The sequence below is a fragment of the Corapipo altera genome, unplaced genomic scaffold (genome assembly GCF_003945725.1).
Source record: "Corapipo altera isolate COAL_440 unplaced genomic scaffold, ASM394572v1 64, whole genome shotgun sequence".
Lineage (NCBI taxonomy): Eukaryota > Metazoa > Chordata > Aves > Passeriformes > Pipridae > Corapipo > Corapipo altera.
Window position 1 is genome coordinate 9528054 of NW_020884893.1, and position 10050 is coordinate 9538103.

General features: G+C 60.2%; 1 protein-coding gene across 1 annotated transcript; it reads left to right on the forward strand.

Moving 5' to 3' along the window:
- Positions 1–561: 561 nt before the first annotated feature.
- On the forward strand, positions 562–9829 carry FKBP1A (FKBP prolyl isomerase 1A). Its single transcript, XM_027646255.1, has 5 exons — positions 562–685; positions 801–848; positions 6788–6900; positions 7675–7827; positions 8814–9829. Exons 1-4 carry the CDS (start codon positions 562–564, stop codon positions 7801–7803), a joined length of 414 nt encoding a protein of 137 aa, XP_027502056.1. The 3' UTR covers positions 7804–7827; positions 8814–9829.
- The last annotated feature ends 221 nt before the right edge of the window (positions 9830–10050 follow it).

Genomic DNA, 10050 nt, shown 5'->3' on the forward strand with positions numbered 1-10050 from the left:
AGGTTTGGGTTGGACATCAGGAGGAATTCCTTCACAGAAAGGGAGATTAGATATTGGAATGGGTTGCCCATGGAGGTGGTGGAGTCACTGCCGCTGGAATGCTTAAGGGTAGCCTGGAATGCGGCACTCGGTGCCATGGTCTGGTTAACACGGTGGTGTTCGGTCACCGGTTGGACTCGATGACCTCGGAGAGGTCTTTTCCAACCTAATTAATTCTGTGAATCGATGATTCTGTGCTGGGCCACACATCTCGGGCCTGGGCATGGCCATACACGGGCACAGCCCACAGAGGCCCGAGCCCTCGGGTCCCTCACGGCCGGCCCGCGTTTCCCCGGCAACCGCGTGGAGCCGAGATGGCGGCGGGGCGGGGGGGGGCGGAAGATGGCGGCGGCCGGGGCGGGACCGCTCACTGGCGGGGCGGGAGGGCCGCATGGCGGTGACGGGCGGGTTCTGTGGCGGTGGTGGGTGGGCTGGATGGCGGTGACGGGCGGGCTCTGTGGCGGTGATGGGTGGGCTGGATGGCGGTGACGGGCGAGTTCCCTGGCGGGGCGGGCGGGCTCTATGGCGCTGACCGTCGCGGCTGCGCACACGCGGCCCCTCCTCCCTCGGGCTGCGGGCGCTGCGGGTGCGAGCGGCACCGGCACCGGCATGGGCGTGCATGTGGAGACCATCGCCCCCGGCGACGGTGAGCCGCGGCCGTGCCCGCTTCCCCCACACCCCCCATCCCTTGTCCCTGCTCTCCCCGCGGGTCCCGGTGCCGGTCCCGGTGCCGCGGGGTGACGGTGCGTGTCTCCCCGCAGGGCGGACGTTCCCCAAGCGCGGCCAGACCTGCGTGGTGCACTACACGGGTGAGTGCGGGGCGGCCCCGCCGGCACCGGCAGCGGAGGGGCGGGAGGGTCTGCCCGGCCCGGGCACCGAGGGAGCGGGGCCTGCCGTTCCCCCCCGCCCGCCGCCGGCTGCCTGCGGGGACCCCGGGCCCGGCGGCCGGGATGGGCCATGGCGCTCCCCGGGGGAACCGGGGGGGTCCGGGCCACCACGGGCGGCTCTCCCGAGGGGGGCGCGGAGACGGGATGGGGGGTCCTGTCGGTGCCCCGTGGCCGTGGGGAGGCCCCGTTGTCCCCGTCTCTCCCGCAGCCTCATCCATGGAGGGGCCTTTTCCCACACGCATCTCGCCTTGTTTTTGGGGATGCACCGGGAGAACGGCTCGGGGGGTCCCCGGGGGACAGGAAAGGGCACCCAGGGCAGAGCCCAGCGGGTCTCTGGGGGTCCCGGGGCAGCCGAGGCCTGCGGGCTGTGGAGCCCAGAGCCCCCACGGGCTCCACGAGTCATCCCCGAGACGTTTCAGGGTCCACTGCCTCGGAGCAGGACCCCCCTGCCAGACCTCCCTGTAGGGATGCAATCCCCCTCCCCACTACTGCCCCAACCCCTTCTCCCTTGTGGGACGACACCAGGGGTGCCTGTGGGGCAGCCGCAGACCCAAATTCTGGGCTTTTCTGGGGCAACCCCAGTGTGGGTAACCAAGGCACTGTTTGGGGGTCGGGGTAGTGCTTCGATGAGGGGCTTCTCCAAAGCCAGAGAGACTCATGTTCCATTCGGTGTTCTCCAGCAGCCTTCTGCAAGCTCGGGGGGCAGGAAGAAAACAACCTTGAGACCCCAAAAATTGCTTTAGGGGTCACTCCTGGGGCTGCTGTCCCCCTCGACCTCCTTTTGTACAGCTTTGGCTCATCAGGGTGGGTAAAAACGAGTCAACGACTCATTTGTGACTGTTTTTGCTAATAACCAATTCCCCTTTCCGCCTCCCTGGCCATGGTGGGGGGCTGGGGAGCCCCTCTGTGCAGGGCCCGGGCAGCCCAGCCTGCCGGGAGGGCTCGGCGAGCATCCAGTCCATCTGCTGCTCCTCCATCTCCCCAGTTCTTTCCCCTTCCCTCGTCAGCAGGGAGAGGAAGCAGCTTGGTCTGCCCGGCCGCCCCGTTTCCTCCGCCGGTGGAAGAACAAAGAGAGGCTGGCAGGCAGTCAAGTGGCTCCCGGTGGGCCAGTCCTGCTGCCTGCCAGCCCTCCCAGCTCCCAGCGCTGACTCCCCCCCTCCTGCGGCGCTGCTGCTCTCCCCAGCTCCGTTCCCCCCACCCTGGCAGAGCTGCCTGGGGGGTCACCAACGTCCTGTCCCCACATCATGGTGCTTCAGGCAAAGTGCTACGTGGTGACTTGCTCCCGACAGGCGCTCCCCAGCAGCAGCGATCCGCTGCGCCCCTGGGAGCGGTTCTCTAATTTCCTTTATTTTGTTTGTTTGTTATTATTGTCTCCTTTTGTCCTTTATTCCCCCCCTCATGCTCCCCCGCCCGTTCCGTCCGCAGGCGGCTCCTGCCCCCCCCCAGCCCGCCTCGGCAGGCAGCAGGAATCAAACACCTCCAGGCCCTGATGCCGTTTCCCTGCGTTGGCAGCGTCGCTCCCGCAGCCAGCCCTGCCAGAGGCTGGAGCAGGGCTTGGCTCTCAGGAATCCTTACAAACCTTTGATTCCCGGCTCCGTTGCAGAGCAGCATCAGGGATGGCGGCAGAGTGCAGTGCTGGAGGTGCCGAGCTCTGAGGCTCCTTCCAGAGCCCTGTGTTGGCTCTGTCCCCAGCTTCCCTTTGCTCCAGTGCTGGGGAGATCCAGCCTGTGGTGTGCAGGAGGCAGCTCTCCCTGCGCTGGGTTACGGATGCACAGTGATTTGGGTAAAAACCATTTTTGGGAAAAAAACCAGTGATCCAAGCATGAGGGACTGTGGGGAGCTGGCTCAGTCAGCCAGAGGCTGGTGCTGCTTCTGCCTGTGCCCCAGCTACTGCTCTGTGGAGCCTGGCCCCACTGAGAGCATCCCAGGCATGAGGGATGGACAGACAGAGAGCCCTGGTGTGGGAGGGCAGTGCTGGGGAAAGAGGTGGAGAGCTAAGAATCCTCTGGGCCTCCTGCTTGAGAGATACCAGTTGCTTATGCTGGGATTGCAGAGGTGGAAGTGTATGAGGGGAGCTGGGGGAATTGGACCCTTTCCCCCTCCTCCATCCCAAGATCCAGGTCTTTTTGTGGAGAGCTCACACCGTGGGGCATCTTAAATAGCCTTTGATATGAAATCTGCTACATAGGGCCCTTAAAGGAGCTAAATCAAGGGTAAAGTTCACTGATATGTTCAGGATTGCTCGCAGCAACTGGCATGGGATGGGAGGGTGGCGTGGGAGCGAGTCGGTGGGGAGGGGGTGTGGGTTTGGGGGCCAACAGAGCTGAGCCCCCTGGGTCAGAGCAGTGGGCAGAGTGGGGGGTCTGGCAGTGCTGGTGCCAGGGGGACCTGCTATCTGAGCATGCAGGGGCTGCAGAGAATACGGGGAGAATGTGGGCATGCCACCGTGCTTCTGGATGGGAAATGGGGAGCCGTGGTCATGCTGGGCAGTGCCAGGACAGGAGCAAGTCTGACATGGTTTGGCCAAAGGGCTTTGCCTGAGTGGCAGAGCGCACCCAGCATCTGCAGTCTTGGAAGGAGAGGGGTTTGGAGCAGGGAGGGATATTGGAGAAAACTATCTTTCTCCAGCAAGGTAGCACCGAGGGAACCATCCTCTCCAGCACCCGTGGGGTGGTGATGCTCTCCCACTGCTCTGGGTGCTGCTGCCTTCGATGCTCTCCTGCTGCTCAGCGAACACCCTGCGGTTGTGAGACATTTCCTACCGAGGCGTGCGACTGTCAGTTTGCGGGTTGTGACACCTGTGGCAGCTCCTACATCCCCTTCCATGCCTGCACTGGGGTCATCTCTCCTGCCAGGCCATGAGAATGGTGGACAAAAACCCCTCTGCATCCAGCTGTGGGTGGCAATGGGGTGGGCTGGGTGATGGGGAGCACTGGTGGAGGCAGGATTGAACCTCAGCTGTGCATCCTGGTCCTGAGCAGAGGGGGGTTGGAGCATGCTGGGTATCCCAGGGCTTCTGGGAAGGATTTTCCATCCTGTCCCAGATGGAGCAGAGGGGCCTGCACCACTGCTCTGGTCTCTCCCTGCCTCTCCTCAGGAAGCTGGCTCCACGTGGGAGCCCCTGGGCGATGATTGTGCCAAGGATTGGCAGCCTGGAGGGGATGGAGGGGGGTGCAGGTGGGGCTCTGCACCCCCAGCAAAACCCGACCCGGCAGGTTTGTCCCAGGGCTGACTCTGCCTGCTCCAGCACCGCTCTCCGCCGCCTCTGCCCGCCCAGGGGGGCCCGGAGCCAAGTCGCACGTTGCAGCCGGCGTCTCCCAGCTCCTGCCTGCCAAGTGTGGCAGAGACCTGGCGCGGCCACTCTGCCCATCCAGGGCTGGGGCTGCACTCCAGAGCCCCTGCGCCATCCCACGACTGCTGCAGCCCCTGCAGGGCTCTGTGCTCTTTCTCGCTGTTCCCTGAACCCTCCTAGGGTCTGTATAGCCCAGGTGGGATCTCTGGAGGCTCTTCAGGCTGGTAACCAGGATAGGTGGATCTCTGTAACCCACCTCCATGGGCTCTGCTCCCCTCACAGGACTGGTGGTGGCAAGCACAGAGCTGTGCCAGGGACTGTCTGCTGCTCCTGGGGCTCTACCAGGGTGGCTACTTTTGCCAGAGGATGCTTTGTCTCCGTAATAGCTTTAAGAGCTCGTTATCTCCTTGCTCAGGGATGGCAGAGATGAGGAAATGGTTGCTCATACTTGTCCAGGGCTGGAGAAATCTCCCGGGAGGCTTGTGGGCAGAGGAAGTGCCTAAGATGAGGATGCTGTCTCTGGAGCATTGGAGCCTCTTTGTTTTCCCCCCTGGTGTGATGGGGGATCATGGCAGCCTCACAGCAGCCCCATGCTGGGGAGCAGGGATGGGCTGTGTGTGACCTCTGTCCTGGGCCAGGGGCAGCTGAGCGATCAATCCCTTGGGCTGCTGCAACCAGTTTAGTCTGTCAGTCCCTCTCTTCTGCAGCCAGGGTGCTGCCAGCTCCGAAACACTTCCCGAGGCTGGACTGGGACAGGTGAGCTCGGCAGCAGGGTTGGGCAGTGCCATCCACTCCTGTGCAAAGTTGGCAGCATCTCCTGGGCCGCTGATGGTGCCTCTACGTTGCCCTGCTCGGGACACCAAACGGGATGTGCTTCTGCAGGCAGCGGATGCCCCAGGAGCAATCCCAGAGGTCCCTGCTTGCTGTGGCGAGCAGGGGATTGTGCTGCACCGCCCCTGGGGTTTTCCTCGGTGGGTGTCCAGTGAGGGGGATGGCAGAGAGCTGCCACCTCCATCCTTCCTCAGCCACCCCAGCTTGTTGCAGTGCCGAAGGGCTCAGAGCTGAGGCAGGGTCAGCTCGGGGCTCAGCCAGGCAGCGCTGCCGGTGCCAGCCAGCACGGCCTGCCCCGTGTCCCTGCTGCCAGCGGCCCCGCCGGGCGGGAGGAAGGCCAGTGGACGGGAGCGGGGAGCAGTGCCAGACGGGGCTGGAAGCAGGTTCAGCGGCAAGAGGTTTATCCTGGAAGGAGGAAGTGAGAAAACTCCAGACTTACTGTTCCAAAGTCCAGGGCTACAGCGTGACTGGCTGAGCTGACGCTTGACATCTTGGAGAGGGGATTTTTGCTGTTTGTGAAATTAAAAGCTTAATTCTACTCCCTGAGAGAAAGCTTCCTGCAGCCCAGAGGTCTCGGTGCTTTTTGCCCCTGCAAAGGTGATGTATTTTTTCCCATTCTCTTCTTTCCATTTGGCATGTCCCATCTCTGTGGCTGCCGGTCCCTGCATGCCATTTGCTCTAGTAACAGTGCAAGCAGGGGCCAAGATCCCCCATCCCATCTTTTTCACAGACACATTTTCCCTTGCCCATGTGCCCTGACAAAGGGAAGTCATTCTGCTCTAGGCCTTCCTGGGAAAGTTTGGTTTTTCAAGGCTACAGAGCAGTTTCCAGCCAGGAAAACAGGTTTTTTGGGCTGTTTCAGGAAGTGAAGAAGTGAAAAGCATTTAGAAGAGTGTTTAATATTGCTCTTATCATACAGGGTTTATTGTACAGGCCACTGGCTGTGTTAATGCAGAGCTGGAGCTGCCTTATAGGAGCTGGCCAGTGGAGTTACTGCTCCTATAAGGCAGTGCCAGCTCCAAGATTCCCCAAGAAGGTCAGGCAGGGAGCAAGGGAGGGGAGGAAATTCCTCCTTAGCTCATGTTGGGGAGTTATATTTAGCTCTGGGGATATCAGCCTGGCTCAGCCCTTGCTGGGGAACGAGGGCTGCCCCAGGCACACGCATCCAGCACTTGGTGCTGCCTCTCCCCGTTGTCATTCCTGGGCCTGGGAGGGATTTGGCACAGATCAGCAGGACACAGCTGGGCATGGGAGGGCTGGAGGCCAGTCAAAGCCTCCAGATGGGGCACTGGAGCATCATCAGTGTTTTGGATGACTAAAGGTGGAAGCCTGGCAAGGAGAGGTGTGTGCTGGTGTGGTAGGAAGCACCAGGCTGGATCCTGCTGCCTGACAAATGGCTGGCAGCGGTGCTGTGGGGTGGGCAAGGTTTTCTTCCCCCCCTTCATTTACTCCCCTTATCAGTTCTTGGTCCCAGCCCAGAGGACCACTTCTCTTTGGGCCGAGACAGCCAAGAGCCGTCCTGCCCTGCCCCAGGCTGGGTGATGCCCCAGGGGTTTTCCCCTCCATGACCCCTGTGCAGGTGTTTCCCAGGGAAAAGGAGGCTCAGCTGAGACACATCTTTGACTCAGAGCCACGTGAGCTGTCCCAGGGGTGACTGTCACAGGTCACAGCAGCTTCACGCTGGTGTGCGTGGCTCTGTCCCTGTGTCACCATCGTATCTCTCTCTCTCTCTCCCCAGGTATGCTGGAGGATGGGAAGAAGTTTGATTCCTCCCGCGACAGGAACAAGCCGTTCAAGTTTGTGATGGGCAAGCAGGAGGTGATCCGCGGCTGGGAGGAAGGAGTTGCTCAGGTGCCTGGAGCTCCTTGGAGTCGCGGTCTGTGTGCCGGGCTGTGCCGTGCCGGGCTGTGCCGAGCCGTGTGCCGGGAGCTGCAGCGTGGGCAGGAATCGCTGTGTGCAGCTCATTCCCTGTTTTATTATTTTTTTTTATTCTATTCCCCTGAGATTTCCACCCCTCCGCCCCCTCGGCGCTGGGAGGTGTGGGCGTGAATATCACCTTCTGCATTGCCACCTGCCAGCTGGCAGGGATGGAGCCGGGCCGGGCCCCAGCAACACCTACGGCACGTCGGTGACTCAGCAGTGACATTTCTCCACTGAGTCAGCTCCGAACGAGCGCGGCGGGAGCGCTCCAGCCTCCAGGGCTGTGAAGCCCACGGAGAGGGAGGGCTGGTGGGCACGGCACAGCTCCAGGCTGTGGGCCCACACCAGGGAGGGTTGGTGGGCACAGCACAGCTTTGGCTCCTGCCTGTGTGACTGCACCCGCTCCGTGCCACGCTGGGGACATGAGCACAAGGGTGACAGTGGCTGGAGGGAATTGACTGGCATTCCGTGCCATCACCTGTGTGAAGGACATCTCAAGCTCTGCTCATTTTCCAGCCCATGCTGTGTGCTTTTCCCCTCTGATGTTCTCCCCATTCCTCTCTTGCCCCTCTGGTTTGTTCAGCCCAGGGCCTTGCTCTTGCCCAATGTAGGGAGAGCAGTGGGGACAGGTCTGTCTCTCCTCTGTCACTCACCTGGTGGTTTTGCCCACCTCCTGACATCCCCGTGTTTCTGTCCCTGCCCCAGATGAGCGTTGGTCAGCGGGCAAAGATGACCATCTCCCCAGATTACGCCTACGGCTCCACTGGCCACCCAGGGATCATCCCGCCAAACGCCACTCTAATTTTTGACGTGGAGCTCATGAAATTGGAATGACCCACCCCAGCACCCTGTCCTCGGGTAAGGAGGGGCAGCTGCTGGCAGGAAGTGTGTGGACTGGGGACAGCTTAAGGCCCCTGTCTTTGATCTTGGGACAATGTGGGGAGGTGGGATGGGGGTGAGAGGCAGGAGGAGTGGGTGGCAATGGGGACTATGAGAAGGAGGGGACAGTAGGGGCCTGTGGGTAGAAGTTGCTCTTGGGAGTCTGGTGAGCTGGGGATCAGATCACTGTGATGGTAAAAGCGAAGCTCCCAGCCTGGCAGGGCGGGTTCATGCCACAGATGTGTTATGGTGCTGGTTGTCTGTGCCTCAGGTTCTATGTGTTGTGTTGCTGCTACTCCCCCTCCTGCCTCTCATGTTGGTGGTGCTTGAAGCTGATGGTGTGGACAGGAGGCTTTGATTATGAGCCAAGAGCTGGAGCACCTCTGCTATGGAAGCAGGATGGGAAAGCTGGGGTTGTTCAGCCTGGAGAAGAGAGGGCTCTGAGGAGACCTTAGAGCTCCTTCCAGTAACTAAAGGGGCTTCAAGAAAGCTGGAGTGGGACTTTGGACAAGGGCCTGGAATGACAGGACAAGGGGGAATGGCTTCACACTGACAGAGGACGGGGTTAGATTGGATATTAAGAAGAAATTCTTCTTTGTGAGGGTGGTGAGGCCCTGGCACAGGTTACCCAGAGAAGCTGTGGCTGCCTCATACCTGCAAGTGTTCAAGACCAAGTGTCTTGGAGCCACCTGATCTAATGGAAGGTGTCCCTGCCCATGGCAAAGGGTTGGAATGAGATGAGCTTTAATGTCCCTTCCAACTGAGACCGTTCTGTGATTCTGTGGGGCTGTGCTCTGGGGTGCAGGGTCCCAGTGGTGGGGGCAGGATGGGGCTGTGCTCCCCCTGTAATTGGAGCCTGACTTCTGCTTGGAAGGCCTGGTGTGGTTCGTGCTGAGGCTGCCATGCCCTGAGCTCCCTCGGCGGGCGGGCGGCTCTGTCACGCTGCCTCTCCTCTCTCCCCACAGGTTTGGCACATGGAGGAATCCAGAATCTCAGCTTCAAGAAGAGTGCACATGACTTTGTACGGAGCTTTTCCTGATAGTCCACTACACTCATTGTATAACCTTACACCTTGATTGAATGCCTTTGGTCACTAAGCTTTGCGTCTGACTCTTCCTCCTCGTATCGTGTTTTTATGTCTTTTTAAACTATACGCCGTAAACCTCAACTCTTTTTGGGTCAAGTTCTTAATCTTATTTTTGTTCCAGGTGTAGACTGCGTTTTCCCAGTAGCACGCAGATGAGTTGACCTTAGATAGGAGTAATTTGAACAAAAGGAATCCTGTTAGTTACTTGTTTTGGTGCAGATTTATGGTGTTTCCAAACCAGAAATTGCTGCTGCTGCAAAAGCCATAGCAGAGTGAGCCTGTTGAGGCTAAAGGGATGCAGAGAGCAAGGTAGCACTAGGACTGTTCATAGGAATTCTGCCTGGAATGGGACAGCAAGGGAGCAGCCTGGCCTTTGCCTGTTCTCCATGCAGGGAGCAGCATCAGGGAAGGGGGGCTGCTCTGCCCCTGCTTCACCCTGCCACCGGGTGAGCCTGCCTTCCCCCCAACCCACTTTTGAATTTAGGGAGTTGGGTTTCCATCAGAGCTCCACCGCACCCTGAAAATCCCACAGCCTGGAGCATTCTGTAAAGAGAAAGGAAAACAGTGGACAAAGGAAAGGTGCTGTTAGCAGGGGAGGTGATGGAGGCTCAACTCAACAAAAACGCCCCTGTCCTCCCTCCCTCCCCCGGGAAAGGAACCATCAGCCCCTGCTGTCCCCGCTCTCAGCACACCTGCCCGTTCTCTCCTGCCACCTGATGCTGGTCATCGCTGCTTGCCTGGTCTCACAGGACACATTGCTGCCCCCCCGTGCCCCCTCCTCTGCTCTGCCCAGTCCGTTGATAACAGAAATTCCTGCCGGTCACTTCCTTCTCCGCCGCACAAAGGTATCCAGTTTATTATTGCAATAAAAACGCTTTATGCTGGCTTTTCTCAGCCCTGTGTCCTGGAGGTTTTTCCCTTGCCCGTCTGTCGCTCAGCACAGCAGGGGCTGGGCTGGGCTGGGCTTGTGGGGTGCTGTGGGTGCTGTGCCCGGCTCACGGGGTGCTGTGGGTGCTGTGTGGGGTGCTGTGGGTGCTGTTCCTGCCTCACAGGGTGCTGTGGGTGCTGCTCTGTGCTCCCAGGGTGCTGTGCCAGGTTCATGGGGTGCTGTGGGT

Excerpts from the sequence above, each read along its gene's own strand:
- FKBP1A (XM_027646255.1), top strand. The coding sequence starts at position 562 with ATGGCGCTGACCGTCGCGGCTGCGCACACGCGGCCCCTCCTCCCTCGG. Across the intron at positions 686-800 it reads GACCATCGCCCCCGGCGACG|GGCGGACGTTCCCCAAGCGC; the intron begins GTGAGCCGCGGC and ends GTCTCCCCGCAG. Across the intron at positions 849-6,787 it reads CTGCGTGGTGCACTACACGG|GTATGCTGGAGGATGGGAAG; the intron begins GTGAGTGCGGGG and ends CTCTCTCCCCAG.